Source organism: Clytia hemisphaerica, unplaced genomic scaffold, assembly GCF_902728285.1.
Source record: "Clytia hemisphaerica strain Z4C2 unplaced genomic scaffold, Clytia hemisphaerica genome assembly, whole genome shotgun sequence".
Taxonomy (NCBI): domain Eukaryota; kingdom Metazoa; phylum Cnidaria; class Hydrozoa; order Leptothecata; family Clytiidae; genus Clytia; species Clytia hemisphaerica.
This window is the reverse complement of record NW_027104462.1, coordinates 163,901-184,811: the sequence shown is the minus strand read 5'-3', so window position 1 is coordinate 184,811 and position 20,911 is coordinate 163,901. Positions and strand designations below refer to the sequence as shown.

General features: G+C 33.8%; 2 protein-coding genes and 1 long non-coding RNA gene across 3 annotated transcripts; 1 reads left to right on the top strand and 2 right to left on the bottom strand.

Annotated features, from left to right (window-relative positions):
* The first annotated feature begins 4,296 nt into the window (after positions 1-4,296).
* On the top strand, positions 4,297-9,358 carry LOC136821106 (uncharacterized). Its single transcript, XM_067077332.1, has 2 exons — positions 4,297-4,847; positions 9,103-9,358. The coding sequence occupies exons 1-2, from the start codon at positions 4,297-4,299 to the stop codon at positions 9,356-9,358; spliced, it is 807 nt and encodes a 268-aa protein (XP_066933433.1).
* LOC136821110 (uncharacterized) lies at positions 5,533-7,572 on the bottom strand. The gene is made up of 2 exons (XR_010848685.1): positions 7,081-7,572; positions 5,533-6,269 (listed from the first exon to the last, which is right to left on the bottom strand). It is a non-coding gene; the product is annotated as an uncharacterized lncRNA (long non-coding RNA).
* A 9,813-nt stretch (positions 9,359-19,171) lies between the features above and the next one.
* On the bottom strand, positions 19,172-20,784 carry LOC136821112 (muscarinic acetylcholine receptor M2-like). The gene has a single exon (XM_067077338.1). It carries the CDS (start codon positions 20,762-20,764, stop codon positions 19,340-19,342), a length of 1,425 nt encoding a protein of 474 aa, XP_066933439.1. The 5' UTR covers positions 20,765-20,784; the 3' UTR covers positions 19,172-19,339.
* Positions 20,785-20,911: the final 127 nt, after the last annotated feature.

Genomic DNA, 20,911 nt, shown 5'->3' with positions numbered 1-20,911 from the left:
GGCATAGCAATAAAAAAAGAAATCAAGCTAGCTTTTCTCTATTTCTTTTATTTTTATTTGAGTGTACTTTTTAGTTAGATTCTTTTTTTAGTAAGATTCTTCTTACTTACTTTTCTTTTTGGGTACAAACTTTCTTTTTTGCCGTGAACTTCTATTCGCCACGAACATTTTTCTATTCACCGTGGCTTTTCCTTTTTGACGTGGCAGTTGTTGGCCACCGTGCATAGACAACTCTGTACTCATAAATTTATTTTGGGTGGTGATACCTTAAGGGAAGAAATTTTCGCCAGAAGAAATTTTCACGGAATTTAATTTCGCGAATCAGAGTTTCAAAATGGCAAATTTCGCGGAATTTAATTTCGCGGAATTTAATTTCGCGAATGAGCCGATTTCAAAAGTTTCACGGAATTTAATTTCGCGATTGAGAAGAAGTTATCAACTTAGATTAACTTTTAAGCATCATGGAGTTGTTTATATTTGTTTATATTTGATAAAAAATACACGTTATAATGCTTAAAAATCAATTGTGTCCATCTTTTTTGGCAACACCTGGTCAAAAACAACAAAATAAAAGAAGAAGAAAAACAAGCTAGATGCTGAATGGACCTACCTGATGATGAAAGTTAGATAGCAATGCGAGGAGAAAAAAATCAGTCAGAAAATATATCGTTTAGCGAAAATGCATAACGCAATAAATTCATCATTGATTGTTGATGGGGGGAGAGGGAAGGGTTGTAGGGAAAAATTAATAGAAAGTTCTGGTCGCAAAAATCAGTTTTATTGACAATTGAATCATGCTTGATGGTGAGCATTGTTATCAATAATGTTTTTGTGTGAAGAACATAGAAATACAAGGAAAACATATAATGAAAATCTGCAAAGACGGCGATTTCCGGCATTTTCAACTGGAAAAAATTTTTTCTCTCAAAAATCGAACTCGGCCATGTTTTGAGCATTGCATATACGCATCTTTCTTCTTTCTGCAAAAAAAACAGAAAAAGCTAAAGATGAAATTCGAGAAAATGTAAAAAAAGACGGGTTTCTGCATATTCTGGCATTTTCGGCCGGGAAAAAATATTTTCGAAAGATCGGGCTCCGTCACATTTTAGTATTGTCATTTTGCATCAGTGTACAAAATTTTCATGAAAAAATATAAAGTACAGCTCGAGAAATTCAAGAAACCGTTCCGTTTTTTTTTCCGGCGAAAATAGTCTGTTCCCGCGCGCGCGGCTTTTTAGAAAGTTCCGGCTTCAAAAATCACTTTTATTGACAATTAAAACCATGCTTGATGGTGGGCGTTGCTATCAATAATGTTTTGTGTGAAAAACAACGAAATATAAGGAAAAAGTCCGATGAAAATCTGCAAAAACGGCGATTTCCGGAATATTTCCGGCATTTTCAGCCGGAATAGAATTTTTCTCAAAAATCGGACTAGGCCATGTTTTAGACATTGTTAATACGCATCTTTGTGCAAAAAATCTGAAAAAACTAATGATGAAATCTCGAGAAAATGCCAAAAAAACGGTTTTCCGGCATATTTCCGGCATTTTCGGCCGGAAAAGTACGTTAATTGAAAATCAGGCTCAGTCATATTTTAGGTATTGCCATTTTGCATCAGTGTGCAAAATTTCATGAAAAAATATAAAGTACAGCTCGAGAAATTCAAGAAATACCGTTTTTCCGGCGAAAATAGGCTGTTCCGGCGATTTTTAGAAAGTTCCGGCTTCAAAAATCACTTTTATTGACAATTAAACCATGCTTGATGGTGGGCATTGCTACAAATAATGTTTTTGTGTGAAAAAACAACGAAATATAAGGAAAAAGTCCAATGAAAATCTGCAAAAACGACGATTTCCGGGATATTTCCGGCATTTTCAGCCGGAATATAATTTTTCTCAAAAATCGGACTATCTATGTTTTTAGGCATTGCTAATACGCATCTTTGTGCAAAAAATCAGAAAAAACTAATGATGAAATCTCGAGAAAATGCCAAAAAACCGGTTTTTCCGGCATATTTCCGGCATTTTCGGCCGGAAATGATTTTTTTTTCGAAAATCGGGCTCCGTCACATTTTGGGCATTACCATTTTGCATCTTTGTGCCAAAAATTAGGAAAAACTAATGAGCCAATCCCGAGAAAAGCTAGTAAGGAACGGACGAACGGACGAACGGACGAACAGAGGTTAATTTATAGGACCTACAGCCCACCGGGGTAGGTCCAAAAATCGAATTTCGCGGAATTTAATTTCGCGAATTACGCCCCAATTCGCGAAATTAAATTCCACGAAGATTTCTTCCGCGAAGATTTCTTCCGCGAAGATTTCTTCCGCGAAAATTTCTCCCGCGAAGATTTCTACTTGCGAAAATTTCTTCCCTTAAGGTATATATGATGGCCCACAACTGCCAAAAAGAAAAAACGATCACGACAAAAAGAAAATGGGCCAGCGGAAGAATTCTGTCAGTAGGGTACTTGCAGGGGCTTGCTACCTCAACCAGCTGTTACCTTGCAGCTGTACCGAACAAAGTTTTTTATCTCTTTGGAGATTTTTTTTGGGACATTTTTTTACCATATTATGAAGAAATTTCAAAGAAATATCCCATGCAAAATGAGTGTAAATTGTACCTAAACGAATTCCAATCGGAAAAAAAGCTTCGTTTCAATTAGGATAAAAAAGCTAGGTGATTATTTATTCATGCAAACTGAAAATTAAGATATTAAAAACATTGTCCTTTTTTAAATTCCTGACAAACACCAAAAATAAGCCAAGATAGGTCATTCTCACTGGAAGTATAAACATTAGCTCCTACCGGGTATTCGGGTATTTAGCATCTGTGGAGAGAAACAGCCATCAAACGCCTCACCAATCAAAGCAGCAAAATTTATAAAATTGCTAAATAATCGATTCTCAAACTAAGTGGTTGTATAATTTAAAGCTCCCCCATTATGGTGGAGAGTGACCATTTTTGGTGGAAATGATACTTAGGAATAGTGACTAACATATTTTGAAGTTTAGAAGTGCAACAGATGACTGTTCTCCCTCATAGGGCTCAAAACGCTAATTAGTCGATTTTCAAACTAAGTGGTTGTATAATTTTAGAGCTCCACCATTGCAGTGGAGAGCGACCATTTTTGGTGGAAATAATACTTAGGAATAGTGGCTAACATATTTTGAAGTTTAGAAGTGTAACAGATGACTGCTCTCCCTCATAGGGCTCACAACGCTAATTAGTCAATTTTCAAACTAAGTGATTGTATAATTTTAGAGCTTTCCCATAGTGGTGGAGAGAGACCATTTTTGATGGGAATGATACTTAGGAATATTGGCTAACATATTTTGAAGTTTAGAAGTGCATAAGGTGACTGCTCTCCCTCATAGGGCTCAAAACGCTAATTAGTCGATTTTCAAACTAAGTGGTTGTATAATTTTAGAGCTTTCCCATTGTGGTGGAGAGCGACCATTTTTGATGGAAATGATACTTAGGAATATTGGCTAACATATTTTGAAGGTTAGAAGTGCAACATATGACTGTTCTCCCTCATAGGGCTCAAAACGCTAATTAGTCGATTTTCAAACTAAGTGGTTGTATAATTTTAGAGCTCCACCATTGCGGTGGAGAGCGACCACTTTTCGTGGAAATAATACTTAGGAATAGTGGCTAACATATTTTGAAGTTTAGAAGTGTAACAGATGACTGCTCTCCCTCATAGGGCTCAAAACGCTAATTAGTCAATTTTCAAACTAAGTGGTTGTATAATTTTAGAGCTTTCCCATTGTGGTGGAGAGAGACCATTTTTGATGGAAATGATACTTAGGAATATTGGCTAACATATTTTGAAGTTTAGAAGTGCATAAGATGACTGCTCTCCCTCATAGGGCTCAAAACGCTAATTAGTCGATTTTCAAACTAAGTGGTTGTATAATTTTAGAGCTTTCCCATTGTGGTGGAGAGCGACCATTTTTGGTGGAAATGATACTTAGGAATAGTGGCTAACATATTTTGAAGTTTAGAAGTGCAACAGATGACTGTTCTCCCTCATAGGGCTCAAAACACTAATTAGTCGATTTTCAAACTAAGTGGTTGTATAATTTTAGAGCTCCACCATTGCCGTGGAGAGTGACCATTTTTGGTGGAAATAATACTTAGGAATAGTGGCCCGGGGATAGTGGCTAACATATTTTGAAGTTTAGAAGTGCAACAGATGACTGTTCTCCTTTGCAGAGGAAAAAGTCGAATATCAAACTGAGTATCAAAATGAATATCAAACTAACTTATTTTTAATATGTTTGGTAAAACAATGGAGAATGTTCGTGAACATAAGAATATCAAGTTAGTTAATAGCGAAAGAAAGCGCAAAATGTATGCTTCTAAGGTAAATTATAAGAGTACTGTGCGCTTTACTGAAAAGTTTGTGGCCATGAACATGAGGCGGAATAAGGTTGTTATGAATAAGCCAGTATATCTTGGTTCGGCGATTCTAGATTTGAGTAAGATTGTAATGTATGAATTTCATTATGATTATATTAAGCCAAAATATGAAGGAGCAGCAAAGTTAATGTACATGGATACAGATTCGTTTGTTTATCATGTTAAGACAGAAGATATTTATAGAGATATTGCTGGAGATGTAGAAAATAGATTTGACACAAGCAATTATTTTAAAGTTGATGATCAGAATAACGCTAAATATCGGCCACTTGAGGTAGGAAAAAATAAGAAAGTGTTAGGTAAAATGAAAGATGAACTTGGTGGTAAAATCATGACAGAATTTGTAGCTCTTAGACCAAAAATGTATGCGTATCAGAAGCTTGATGGAGGAGTTGACAAAAAGTGTAAAGGTACGAAAAAGTGCGTAGTGAAAAAAAGAATTTCATTTGAAGACTATAACAAGGCGCCCAAGGGCGTGAAGGCCCAGCTTAAAAAATCTGTAATAGAGACAAAATACAAGGATACTTGCTACAGTAGATTGATTAAAACGAATTGATTTATTAATCTTAAAACGAATTTTTCAGTTATTCGAAGCAAATTCTTATCCCCTTGGAGTTTCGAATAACCGGGAGTCTACTGTTTTTTTTTTCACATTGTAGGGATCGATGATCAAACAACTGGACGAGCAAGAGTTCCTGAATATGTAAATAGCAATAGCAGTTTTTAACATGTAATATATCTAGACATTGTAACTTTTTAATGGTACTAAAAAAATCTCCCTTCACTATTTCACCCCACCCCCCCCCCACCTTTTTTTGAAGGAAAAATTGTACCCTTCGTTTGCAAAATTGATTGTCACTTTGTAAAGATAGTAAAAAATATCCCGTCACTATTTCACAAGTTGTCTGATATGGAGAGTTCTACCATGACCACAGACAAAGAAAGTTTTGAAGTTTTGCTTGAAATAGAAGAGTTGACTACTAAATGACGATAAATTGAGCGGAGATCATATTGCCTTGTCCCGTTAAAGTTGCCGATTTGACTATGGGATGCTTCGATTGATATCATGTTTTGAAAAGGGGAATGTAAAAAAATGATAAATACGTCAGTTTCAAATATAATGTATATTTATTTTAATAGCCTATTGTTTTTTAATAAGTTAAAAAAGCTGAGCAAGTAAGTGGTAAACAATGAAATGTCAAAAAAAAATCATAAATTCCGGGTTAGCCTCGGGAATCTGAGTTACCCAAATGCAACACAAGTTAATTGAATCAAGTGAGCCGAGTACTATCAAGTTAGTCGAGTAATATCAAGTTAGCTGAGTAGTGTCAAGTTAGCTGAGTAATATCAAGTTAGCCGAGTAATATCAAGTTAGCCGAGTAATATCAAGTTAGCCGAGTAATATCAAGTTAGCCGAATAATATCAAGTTAGCTGAGTAGCATCAAGTGAGCTGAGTAGTATCAAGTGAGCCGAGTAGTATCAAGTGAGCCGAGTAATATCAAGTGAGCCGAGTAATATCAAGTGAGCCGAGTAATATCAAGTGAGCCGAGTATTATCAAGTGAGCCGAGTAATATCAAGTGAGCCGAGTAGTATCAAGTGAGCCGAGTAATATCAAGTGAGCCGAGTAATATCAAGTGAGCCGAGTAGTATCAATTGAGCCGTGTAAAAACAAATAAACTGAGTAAAACGAAGTATTCCAAGTGTATTCTGGTGAGCCAAGTGAATCGAGGGGAATCCTTTAAATCTGAGTTAACTGTGTAAATCCAAGTTAGCTTTGTATAACCAAGCTATCTAATGTAATCCAGATTGACCAGAGTAGCTATACACTGAATGATGAACCCTGAAAAATAAAAACAAAAACGAAATTACGGAAACAGTCGCGTTCAACTGGAGTATACTACCATGTTCATAAATCGTAAAGCTCAAGTGCAGCGTAAGCTTGTTCCAAGTTTTGGAAGACTTTCATAATTATGTCCACCCGTTAGGAAGACACTTGCTTTTGGTTGAAAATTGAGGCGTGCAAGCATTTGTAGGTCACAATTTTTTCGCACAACATAAAGAACCCGAGATGAAATCTGATCATGATGTTTTACAAATACAAGTGAAAATCTCATTTCCAGGGCAGCTACCTTAAAGGGATAACCAGATAAAAAATAAAATTCAGCCCAAAGATTCCTTCCATAGTCCTTAGCAAAACCTCCAAATTTTACAGGCTAATTGTTTTTCAAAGTCGAAATATTTAGGTTTTTAATTTTTAATTTCTGCTGGAAAACAATAGAATTTCAACGTGAGGTATGTGTGAGGTACGAAAAACTGAGATTTCTAATTGTCATATCTTGAATCTGGAATGTTATTTCTCAAAAATATTTGGAGGGCTTACTAAGGACCGTGGAAAGAATCTTTTAGCCAATTTTCATATTTTATCTGGTTATCCCTTTAAAAGTTTCAAACAAAAAGGACAAAAAATTACGAATCAAAAAAAGAAATCCTTCTCTAGACTATAACCAACAATGGGCTTCTCTTTACCACACTCCCCCAACCTCACAAAGATTTTGCAGTAAATGGTAATACACAACTTGATTTTCACTTAGGTCATTAGGTTCTTAAGCCTTTCAATGATAAATCCTGAAGAAAATCAAATTCAAACTCACCTTAAGATTTGGGTATCAATCAATCAGTGGGAACCAATCAGTCTGGATATGATGTACGATAACAGTCTTGATGTATATGGATGATGGTCCAAAACTGTTCAAAAAGAAAAACAAATATGATTCTTATTAACAAAAAGTACAATCATTAGGCATGGCCTGGAGTAATACCTTTAAGGGAACATTTTTTGGCAAAAACTTAATTTGGCAAACAACTAAAGTCAGCAAAATTTTTTATCTTTGTGAGAACGAATTTTGGTGAATGAATATATTTTAAATTTTGACAAGAACTTATTTTGGCGGATGGCCAGGCAAATCTTCCCTTTCTATTACCTTTTTTTAATGATTGACGGCAAGAATCAATTTTGGTTAGAACTGAAATTGGTGAATTTCAAGTTTTTGCTACCTCAAGTAAAAATTTTTTCTCCATTTCGACCAGACGATCTCAATCAAACGGAATTGAAATTCGATTGTCGAACGCAATCGAATCTCAATCCAACGAACGAATTCTAGGTAATATTTGATTCGTTTGATTGAGATTTTTGTTCGAGTCATTGAATCGAATGCAATCGAACCCAATCGAATCTCAATCGAACAAGGCTGATGGAATTTAATGATATGTTTATCGTAATGACGATCTTCAGAATTCGATGCGGCCAAGTTTTCATTATTCATTATTCATTATTTTAGGGAGATAATTCTCAATAAGTTGCGAGCAAAAAAATTATCTCCATAATTATAAAAATCAAAGAAGCGCACTTTTGGTAGATGAGATGGTAGGGCCGTACGGGTTCGTTTTTAAACGGATATTTGCCGGACCCTTTGTTTTGATCTTTCAAAATCTTGATGAAGCGCCAAAATAACAAAATAATGGCAACTTGGCGCGGCAGTTTTTTTGACATGCGGGCGGCTTACGGTAAACATAACATTAAATTCCATCGGCCTAATATTCGATTGAGATTCGATTGCGTTCAACAATCTAATTTTAATCGTTCGCTTGCGTTTGATCTGGCTCAATCATCGGTTCTGTTCGATTGAGATCGTCTGGTTTAGAGTATCAACCGACCGACCCTATTATTGGCAGACAGAAGAGTAATAGATAGAATAGCTGTTTTCAAAATCAAAGCATACGTCGTCTGACGTCAAACAACCCGATAGTGACCTGCGCTGCATTTTTAGTAAGTGAAATTGCCTGATTCTTACCCCTCCTACCTAGCCCTTAATTTGAGAATGTCTTGTTGCAAAAGGCCAATCAATTTTAATCGTTCGATTGCGTTCGATCTGGTTCGATTGGCTCGATCATCGGTTCCGTTTGATTGAGATCCGTCTGGTTTTGAGTATCGACCGACCGACCGACGTAATCGATAGAATAGCTGTTTTCAAAATAAAAGCAGACGCCAAACGACCCAATAGTGAACTGCGCTGCACTTTTTGTATAAGTGGAATTGCCTGATTCTTACCCCGTACCTAGCCCTTAATTTGAGAATTAACCTTGCAGATTTTTTGTATTTCCCAGAGTGTCTTGTTGCAAAAGGCCAATATTCTTATGATACTATTGGAGCACACAATAGAGATTTACCTTTATGAATGGCAGCAGCAGTCAGTGACAGCTAAATCTTGATTATCCTCTTTACTTCTAAGTCTTTGAGAGAAAAAGAGCTCACGTTTAACACTCCACGTTGACTTGAAGATAGTATATCAGTATATGTAGGTGGTAGACTATACGAAATACAGACAATAACAAGATACGGTCTTCAGCCATATATCAACATATGGCTTTGCTCGGCTTTGCTAGAGGATAGATAATTGTATGCTAGCCGACAGACAACATTGACTATGACGATCCCTGTCGATCCCTTTACATTATAGCGCTGAGTTTAGCCTGGAAAATATATGTACTCTCGCGGAACACCGCCTAATTGCTTTGCGTAACTAACAAACGTACGGGCACTGTGCAGATGAAAGGCCCACTACGCTGCGCTGCTGGGCCAAAAATGTGTATGAAACAGGAAAAATTCAATATAGAACACAGCAGCGTTTTGTTAGTGAAAAGCATCGAGTTTATACACAGTATGTGCGAAAAGTAGCGTTAAGCGCAGACGATGATAAAAGAATACAAGATGGGAATCAAACGTGGGCTTATGGAACTTCAGTCGGTATAATATGTAGAGATGAGTTAGAAGTTAAAACTTGGCATCCTAATCGTGCATATGAATGGTGTTTTGATGAAAATCAGAAACGAGAAGTTACACAGATCTTGACTGTAACTAGCATAAAATGAAAACAAGAGATAATTGAAGAAATCATAGCAAAAGTGAATTGTATAGTTTTGCAAAAAGTTCAACTTTTTGCGGTTAGTGTAAAACGCAGGTCACAGGTCACAGGTCGCAGGTCACAGGTCACAGGTCAGTGATGACAGGTTAACTCTAATCAATGTCATTGCAGAGGAAAATGTTTGGAAAACACAAAGAATTATCAAAAACATAATTCTCAAGCAATTTCATCCATATAAAACCATTTAAAACATCAAAATCTAACCACGTGCTTTTATCGATCTTTCGCGGTTTGCGCCGTGTATAACGCAGACCAGAAAATATTTGAAACCATATTATACGTATAACAGGTATATTACATATTGTAATGTTTGTAATGTTATATGATGGTTACATATAATAAAACAAATCGCTCTAAAACTACCTTCTCAGAGAACTCACGAGCTTCTGATTGGTGTAATTTTATATCCTGCCATATTGTTATCATCACATTCGGCATGCTGAATATTTTTGGTGTTTTTCTCTTGTAAGACATGATATTTTGTAATTCTGTCAATATTTTTGTCAAAAATTGTCATTAAGTCATTAAAATGACAATTGAATAATTAATTAGTTTCATCCTTCTAAAACCACTCTCTTAGGGACCTCACAAGCTTCTGATTGGTGCCGTTTTATATCCATTCACACTATCTACATCACATTCTGTATTATAAATATTTTTCGTTTTTTTGTCTGTTCTTGCATCATATTTTATGATTCTGTTAATATTTTTGTCAAAAATTGTCATTAAGACATTAAAATAATAACTGAATAATTAATTACTTCCATCCTTCTAAAACCACTCTCTTAGGGTCCTTGCAAGCTTCTGTTTGGTGCCATTTTATATCCATTCACACCATCCACATCACATTTTGACATTTTGTATAATAAATATTTTTCGTGCTTTTGTCTTGCTAGGCATCATATTTTATGATTTTGTCATTATTTTTGTAAGTAAGTGTCACTATGTCTAAATAGGTTGTTATTCTATTCAATTGTCATTTTATAATATCTAAATAGCATGTATTACTTTTTTGTAATTTAATGCGCTATGTATTGATGTTATGTTATGTATATGTTATGATCTTATTTTCTTTTCCGGTCTGCACTTTGTTGACCTGTGACCTGTGACCTGTGACCTGCGACCTGTGACCTGCGTTTTACACTAACCGAACTTCTTGCAAAAATCATGCTGAGTGTGTTGTGTTTTGAAAAATAAAAATGAGTAAACAACTTTTTTAAAGAAAATCCATGGTTAAAAAATTGAAAAGCTGAACAGAGAAGCATAGAGAGAGAAGTAAAAAAAAAGTATTTTAATTTGAAAAGCTGTAAAAAATAAACATGGTGAAGTGTGGAACTTGTAAAGAAGAATTGACACAACAAAGAAAAGAACCTCATTACCATAAAGGTGAGGTAGTTGGATGGACGATATACTGGATGTGCAAAAACCACCATTTGACGACTGAATTCAAAAAGAAATGATAATCAAATGCTGAAATTTTTATTTGAAACGTGGATAATAAATCGTTGAAAGAAGAACATAATGACTTATTAGTTGTAACAAACATGGAGCAAACACTACATTGATTTGAGGCTTTAACGATGATTTTTTTTTTTGATCAATTGAGAAGTTGTAACAAACTTAAATGATGCGTAAAAAATAAGTTGATAATTGTTGTGCGCAGATATGTAATTTTGCGCAGGTATGTAATTTCTGCGCAGATATGTAATTATTTTGCGCAAATATGTAATTATTTTGCGCAACTTTGTAATTTCGAGCTGCGCAGATATGTAATTAAATTTTTGCGCAGATATGTAAAACACGATCTTTAAAATCAATGGTACCCCCTTGATAGCTTTCTACCATTACTTTTACCTTTTTTTCGACTTAAGGTATTTTAGCTAATTCCTATCAAATACAAGAAGTAATATCTCATAACAACAATTTTTAGCTTTCGGTGATTGGTTCTTTCAAAGCAAAGATGGAATAGCGCCTTAAATGAAAGTAATTATTTTTCTTATAAGAATCATCGTTATAAGAAAATTCTCTATAACTTTTCAACCACTAAGTTTTAGCTTTCGATGATTGGTTCTTTCAAAGCAAAGATGGAATAGCGCCTAAAATTAAACTAATTATTTTTCTTATAAGAATCATCTTTATAAGAAAATTCTCTATAACTTTTCAACCACTAAGTTTCAGCTTTCGGTAATTGGTTCTTTCGAAGCAAAGATGTAATAGCGCCTAAAATGAAAATAATTATTTTTCTTATAAGAATCATCTTTATAAGAAAAATTATTTATAACTTTTCGACCACTAAGTTTTAGCTTTCGTTGAATGGTTCTTTCAAAGGAAACATGGAATAGCGCCTTAAATTAAAGTAATTGTTTTTCTTATAAGCATCATCTTTATAAGAAAATTCTCTATAACTTTTCAACCACTAAGTTTCAGCTTTCGGTAATTGGTTCTTTCGAAGCAAAGATGTAATAGCGCCTAAAATGAAAATAATTATTTTTCTTATAAGAATCATCTTTATAAGAAAAATTATTTATAACTTTTCGACCACTAAGTTTTAGCTTTCGTTGAATGGTTCTTTCAAAGCAAAAATGGAATAGCGCCTTAAATGGATGTGACTATTTTTGTTATAAGCATCAGCTTTATAAGAATTAAATCAATAACTCTCGATAGACGGTCATATACCTTTCGGTAATTAGTTCTTACAAAGTAAATAAGGGACGGCGCATAATATGATCATATTTATTTGTCTTATAAGGAACTACTTTATAAGAATCAAATCAATAACTCTTGATAGACGGTGATATACCCTTCGTTTATTAGTTCTTACAAAGTAAACAAGGGACAGCGCACAATATGAGCATATTAATTTTTCCTATAAGCAACTACTTTAGAAGAATCAAATAACTCTTGGTAGAATAGTATTTACCTTTCGGTAATTACCGTATTCCTACCAATACACGCTCCTTCTCTGAGAAAAAAGACTCCCTCAATGGGAGGTTTTAAAATTTTTAATTAACATCCTTTTCTTTAACACCCTTCCTGAAAGTCTTAAAATTAAAAAGACGCCCAAGGCGTTTATTCGAAGAAATACGGTAGTTTTTACAACCTAATAGAAAAGTACAAATGAGATTTTCGATAGAACCTCGACTCGAGATAGTCACACCTATGTAAACTTTATTGATTTTGTAGATATGAATTACATTTCTTTACATTACAGTGAGATAAAGTAAAATTCTATTGGTTGTCTTTACCAATACATGGACTAATTTATGATAAAAAAACTCCCTTTTCCTTTTCATGGCTCGCGATCTACGAGCAAAGTCATTAAATTTGATTGAATTATCCAATGAAATAGAATGGGATTATCGAAGTTGTGATTCTCGCTCGAACTTTAAATTCTGAAGAATGTTACACAATTCAGGAATATTTTGACACTGATTGTTAAAGATATTTAAAAAAATTACATGTCTTTCTTATTTTCCCCTTACAAATTAAACTAAGGCAAAATATTTGACTTTAAGCCATCTAAAAGGAGACAAATTTAACTTTTTTGAAGTGGAATCGGCATTCACAATGACACAATGGCTCTATCGAAAGAAATAGGGAAATTTGCTAAATCTAACATTAGTTTATTAGAATTTTATAAGAACAAGGTTTTTTTCTAAGTGGAATAGGCTTTCAGAGATTTGATTTATCAAACAAAAGCCAACAAATATTGTTTAGGAGTTATGAATTCTGTTCTTATAATGTTGATGCTCATGAGAAAAAAAAATTTTCTAGCTTCAGCACTATCCTATGTTTGCTTTGAAAGAACCGATCACCGAAAGCCAATATCTATTGGTTTAAGAGTTTTGAACTGTGTTCTTATAAAGTTGATGCTTATAAGAAAAAAATTTTAGCACAATCCTATATATGCTTTGAAAAAAACAAACGCCGAAAGCTAATAATCATTGGTTTAGGAGTTATGAATTGTGTTCTTATAAAGTTGATGCTTATAAGAAAAATTTTTTTCTAGCTTCAGCACTATCCTATGTTTGCTTTGAAAGAACCGATCACCGAAAGCCAATATCTATTGGTTTGAGAGTTATGAATTGTGTTCTTATAAAGTTAATGCTTATAAGAAAAATAAATTTTTCTAGCTTAAGTACAATCCTCTATTTGCTTTGAAAAAACCTAACACCGAAAGCTAATAATCATTGGTTTAAGAGTTATGAATTGTGTTCTTATAAAGTTGATGCTTACAAGAAAAACTAAATTTTCCTCATTAGCACAGTCCCCTAGTTGCTTTGATAGAACCAAACGCCAAAAGCCAATATCGCTTTGATAAAAAGATATTGACTTGTTTCTTATAAAGATGATGCTTATAATAAAAACAACAATTGCCAAATGTTTGCCTTAGTCCAAGAACAATGTTCAAGATATTACTTCTTGTATGTGAAAAATTAATGTTAAAATTTAGTTAGTTTTTCAAAAAATAACCAAGTCAAAAAGGTCGTGTTTTACATATCTGCGCAGAAATTTAATTACATATCTGCGCAGCTCAAAATTACATAGTTGCGCAAAATAATTACATATTTGCGCAGAAATTACATATCTGCGCAAAATAATTATATATCTGCGCAGAAATTACATATCTGCGCAGAAATTACATATCTGCGCAGAAATTACATATCTGCGCATAACAGCGCACTTTAGTACTGTGGAAGGTTAGAGGAATGTAAACATTGTCAATTTTTTTCTTTCCTTTAAAAAGAATGACTTATATATTTGAACATGATATCAATGATAATTTTATGGATCTCATCTGAAAATTTCACAAAAATTCATCCAGAGGAAAAGAAGTTATGATTAAGAGGAGTTCTTTACCTACCGTTTTTCTGCTGGGTTTCCTTATGAAAACCAAATTTTTACCCCGTTTTTCTACGCTCTCCCCCGTAGTTTCCCGCGATCACTAAAATCAAAACAATGGAAAATTGTTTGGACGCGTGCGCAGTCGACACTACTAAACGGTGTATTGTAAAGAAAGAGCCCAAAGGCGAGGAAAATTCACACACCTGATAAATTTTGGTCTGTGGAGGAGATCCTATTTATTGAAACATAAATGGAAAGTACACTCCTCCATAATACTCATTTTCTAAATTTGCTCATCTCAGAAAAATTAATCGTCTCAGTATAAATAGAACTAAAGTTTATCAAAGTTTCTATCTGTGTCATATCAATCGTCATGAGATATCTTTTATGAATAACTTTTACAAAAAACAATTCTCAATAACTTTAACGTCATGAAAGTAAAGAAGTTAATTCTCTTTAATCATAATGACTGTTGTAAAAACGATTATTGTGTTGGTATATATTTTCTTACATTTTATTAAACACACGCAACAACCTTCTACTCAGAATCATGTTCGAATCGAACTCGATAATTTTTTCCGGACACCCTGTCTATCACTGCTCTTATTACTGATGACAGTCAGCACGAAAAAAGAATCGTTATACTTTTCCATGTATGACAAAGAAAGCCCAACATTTCATTACTTGTGTATAAGTCATAATTCACACCACCCCATTCACCCGAACAAAGTTCATCAACGGCCGGCAATAACAAGTATCCTCACAAAACAATTCGGTGCAATTGTTCGATGGAATATACATGTTTTTTTTTTATAAGCAAGTGTCTGTCCCTATATCAGGCTCGCATTATGCTTAGCATTCTATTGTTCTCAAACAATAGAGCCATTGTTTAGGTACCAAAAGCTGAGCCTGCATATGCTTATAAACGTTATGCTTATAAAAGAAAAAACATGTATTCTTTCGTCTAAAATACCAAAAAAATGTGATGTACTTACAATTGATGCTCTCTGATTGATATTTAAGGAAAAGTTGATTTTATTTTAGCAGCTACAGATTTTCTTAAGGGCTCCAACCATAGTCGAAAAATTTATTTTAGTATTTGAACATAAAAGTTATGTTTTAAGCTTTTTAACACTTTTAACAAAGAATTGCCTTTATAAATTGCTTTTTAATCGAATCCCTTAAGAGTGATTAAGAATTTAATTGCAAAAATGACGCTATGAACTTTAAAAAGACGTTAATAATATGTTGCATTACCTCCTTTTTTTAAAAGTGCTAAGTTTTAATGGGTAATTAACCTTTTTCAACTTTTTTAAAATTTTCGGAAATTTTTTCTAAATTAATACATCAAAAGTTATGGCTGTTTTACTATGAAAAATTGGGATGAAAATTTGGTTAAAAAGCACAGTTTTCAAGATTTTGAGACAAATAAGCTTTTAGAAAGATTTTCTGAACATAATTTTTTAGTTTCGGTAAAAGATACACCATCTACCACAAAAAAAAACTTTAAAATGATTTTTATTCGCCGAAAATAAGCTCTTCAAAGTTGAAATATTCTCCTTCGCAAAAGGCTTCATTTTCTTCTTCATTAATTTTTTTCATTGCCATTCTTAAATTTTCAGACTCAAGGATAACTGGCCTAACAGAAAATGTATAACATACCACAGTTTTGTATGCTACATCAAGTAGAAATTTATATTTTGTACGTGGCAAATATCAAAAATTCACTATGGCCAGAGCCCTTAATTGATTTCTTTGTAAAGATCATGAGAATGATAGAGGGAAATTTTAAAGCAACTTTCTTCATTCAGACTTGAAAATTTTTAAACTACCTCGGAAAATAATCTCGAATTCCCTTCTTAAAATCATGAAATAACATACTAGATTTACAATGTGAACTTCCATATCCTTTTATTCGCAATAATCCGCCCGTCTCTCCCCTTGAAATTCCTCTTGGATTGACCCCTAAAAATTTTAGTCCATCCTCAGTATGAACATAAAATGGAATGAAGAAAAAGGAAGTTAGGTAGTTACGTGTTAAGTGAGCGTAGGAGAAAATACTTCTCGTATCTTTCTTAAGTAAATAGTTACACTTGTTTAAAGTATATCAACACATTTTTTTCATTTTTCAGCCAAAAATGATCAACTTAACAGTGTTGTAACTTCTTTTATCTAAAAAAGATAAACGAAAACTCGGAATACTGATTTGAAATCAGCAAGGTTCAAATAGGGGGGTTCTAGGGGTACTGAATACCGAAATACCTGCAATTTTTTCCCAAAATACCGGAATACCGGACACAATTAACTCCAAATACCGTCACAGAAAATTTTTACATTTCATTTTGGACGTTTTTTGTGAGGAAAGGTATTTCAACTGTAAGAATTGTTGATGAAATAAGGAGTAAGGGATACCACCCTGTTGAAAACTTCATTTTCAACTGTTATTAGCTCAGTATATCAGACGAAGTGATGTTTAATTATTGAGAAAGTAGTATCAGAGGTTAAGTTTTCAAAGAATATATTAACCTCTGAAGACCAATAATAGAAATTTTATTGCGATGTGTCAATCTAATCACTGTAGAAAGAATCAAAGATGAAGAGTAAATATTACAATATTAATGTATAGCAGACTGTATCAGTATGCAGTTTACTATTTACGAATTCCCGAGAAACCCCTAGGTTTAATTGAAGAAATTTTTTACATGTTTCCCAAATGTATAACAGTAGTTACTAAACTATTAATTATGGAGATGCTATTTTAATTGAATCAAAATAATAGACAGACTTTTTGTTATGATTCTCTGTCACTGACTCTTTTTAAAAAGCATTGATGACATTTGTGAGTTGTGTTTTCAACCACGGGAATAAAAGCACTTTCTTATTTGTAACCTGTCTGTGCCTATCCCATCCTTTGAGAAAAGGGACAATAGCATGTTTGCTTGACCAAGATTGGGGAGGCAAATAAAAAAAAGGCAACCCACAAGGTCTGGGGAAAGGTTTTAACAAAATAAAGCGAGCGAGGCGAGCACGAAAAGTTTGTGCTAATTTACAGGTCCGCTATTGTGGCTAAAAGTGTGTTTAGGGAAAGGGTCGCCAGATTCGTTTAGTCCGTCCATTTATCTTTGGATCAAATTCTACCAGGTGCGCCACAAAAAAGTTTTTCTATTTAAAGTGAATTTTCTCGAAGTCTGAAAATTTTAAAAGAACCATTCCTTTTTCATTGGAAAGAAGAATGATAAACTTAAATTTTGATAGGTCATTTATTGAATTTGGTTTATTAGACCCCCGGGGGGGGGGGCACTGGCTTTGCGGACTGACGGTATGTGCGGGCCGAAAATTGGCTTTTGAAATTGCACCCTTACAGTGCAGCAAAATTCGATGAAAATCATACCCTTAGAGTGCATCTTCCCCCTAATTTTCAATCCTTTTCGTGCAAAAAATGGTCAAAATTCTAGCATTTTTGGGCAAAATATCTCGATTTTTCAAGAATTTTCTGAAATTTCTACCCTTACATTGCATCTTTAGTTTTTCCGACCCTTACAGTGCATTTTAAACATCTTGGAAAAGGTACCCTTAGGGCCCGCACATACCCGTTGGTCATTTTGCCCAGCTGCCCCCCCCCCCGGGATTAGACCAAAAGTTATGCTCGATTGAATAAAAAAGTTACTTTCAGAAAGTGCTCGAAAACGTTGAAAATCAGCCTATCAAATTAAACAGAAGCACGATCACATGATACATCAGTATTGTTGTTCTAGTCATTAAAAATTATAATTAGCTGTCAAAGTGACCTTTTGTTTTACAAAGGAAAGTAGAATTTCAATTTAAGGAAGAAAATTCTTCAGAAAATGCCAAAAATTCTGGCAGAATTAATCAAAATACATGAAATATGGGTTTCGAAAATAAATCCAGCCTTACATTGACTTTATCCAGTCTAAAACCAAAAATCTAATGATAAACTCGGTAAAAACAAATGAAAATGATTTTCATAAAGATTATAAACCCTTTTTAGGCTTAAGTTTCAAAATTTATGCGTATAATTGCTAAGAAATGCTCTTATTCGTACAAAGGCTATCACGACTGCCAAATTTTAAAATAAAAATTTGATAGGTACTTTAATAAAGAAAAAAGACATTTGTAAGTGCTTGAGAGAAGATAGCACTTTACTTGTAAAAAGTCATTATTTCAAGGATAGTGATGGTACTTTTGGAAGCTAAAGTGGTATATATATACTGTATCAAAACTGGTCGTTTTAGAAAACATGGGTGCAGTTTTCTAAAATTTAAGAAAGTTTAGCGCCGCAGGCGATGTTTGGAAGTCTCTTTATGAAAAAAAAACAGTTCGGAGAGATTTTCAAAGTTACCGAAATACCGAAGTTTTACGAGTGAATACTGAAATACCAAAGCATTTACTGTCCAATTTACCGTCACCCGTAGTATCTCAAATACCGGAATACCGTACTATGTTTCTTAAAATACCGAAATACCAGACCGATAAAAGGCCGATACCGTGTCACTGTAAACCTTGAACCCCCCCCCAAATATTGCAAAAACTCTAAAGTAATGTCATGATGGCTGAACCAGAAGAAAAAATTTTCATTTTTTAATCCTTATTTTCTCTTCATTTTTTAACTTTTTTTATTTGGATTATTCATCTCGGAAATATCTTTCCAACGGTGTATGGTTCTTTAATATAGCATCAACACATGCTAAGAAATCAAAGGCGGTTATAGAACCTGTCGAACTTATCAGACGAAGAGAGAAAAGATTTGTAATTGTAATTTCATTGTCTTTTAACGAGCGTTGCACTTCTTCGCATGTTTCGTACTTGCTCTATTGTCTTAAATCCACCAGTGGAAATTGTTAAAAATTTCAAGTGTTCACATTTATTTTTAAAATAATATGATTTTGTTTAAAAGTTATCTTAAGCTTTTTTTTGAGTAACCGGTATTTACAAAATATAATATATAATGTATACATAGTAGCATAGTAGTATATTTACAAAATTAAATTCAGCAAAACTTATAAATTAATGATTATTGCTGACAGTCACCTGGGGAACCAAAATCAATGCGTTTATCTTTTTTTCAGAAAATCTCTTTAACCTGATTTTTAAATCCACGGTTAGCAAATGCATAGCAAACGGGATTAAAAAGTGCGTTCAGCCAACCAAAGATGTAGCAAAATCTCCATAAAGGCTCTGGTAAAGATGTCTTTAAAATTGATCTTGCTAGTATAGTAATATGATATGGGAACCAACAAATAAAAAATGCTGTCGAGACCAATAAAATCCATTTTAAAGCACGCTTTTTAGTCTTTTGTCTACATTTATCCATTTTTCGTTCACATGAAGTCTTCCGTTCTCCATAAAAAGAAATATTGGATGTTCTATTACGTTTTTTCCCTACTGTTGAATTAAATCCAAGTTTCATATGAAAGTCTAACGTATTTAAAGTGAATCTTCGTTGCCGTTTTGGTGCGGTTTGAGTAGTAGTAGATTGTAACTCGTTATGGTTCTCCAGCTCTGTCGTCATAGTGGCAGGTCTTGGTGATAGCATTAATGTTTCTGTAAGTGTTGAGAATCTCATCCTTTCACCATCTTCAGCATGTTTTCCTACCTTTTCGACGCCCATTTTATCGAAAGAGTTGACCCGAGAATCTCTTTGGCTGGTACTATTAGAACTATCTAGAGAATCTTCTATAGTTGAAGTAGTGTCCTTTATATTAAATCCTTGGTTAATATGTCCTTTTTTATTATCACATAAGTCAGGTGTAGATTCAACGTCATCTAAAGTATTAGAAAGTGAGGCTATATTCTCAACTGCTTTGTTTGGTATAACATAGATTTTCTTTTCACCTCCACTGATTCTTGAAATCCGTCTCGATATACATAAATAAATTACCAGTAATATAATACTGGGAACGATATAGCTCAAGACTACAACTATAGATGTTACAGTAATATCATTTTGATAGAAATCTACGTAACATTCGCTCGATGGCATTACTCTATCAGGGTCTTCCTCAGTATAAGGGTAGATCAGGATGGGTAGCGGCCAGACCAAAACTGGTAGCAACCATATAAGAATCACACATCGTTTCATGAATCGAGCATCGCATTTCACTTTATGAGTCATCGGGTAAAATATCGATCCAAATCGATCAAATGCGATAAAAATGAGACAAAAGTTCGATGCTGTTCCTATATAGTGATCTAAAACCAACCATGTGTAGCAGAGACCCCGGCCTAGTGGCCAGTGACCAATCATTAGTAAAATAGTATAAGGATTTATTGAAAAACCCACTAGTAGATCCGCTACAGCTAGGGAAAGTATAAAATAATATTTTGGTTTTTGTAGTTTTTTTTTTGTTTTGAAAACATAGATGACAATGGCGTTTGGGATTATGATTGAAAGACTCATGACGACCAGACCAAATCCAATCAGTGATAATTCTAAATCTATAGTTTGATTTGAGTTCATTTCTTCGTTATTCGATGTTGCGTTCGTCATTTTTGTTTTGTTGTTGTTACTTTCCTAAAAAACATCAAATGTTAAGTTGAAAGGTCATTATTTAGCAACATACATCTTATATTAAGCACAAGATAAAGCTACTGCGTCCCTAATTGAATCAAAATAATCTGCCATTATTGAAGTAGA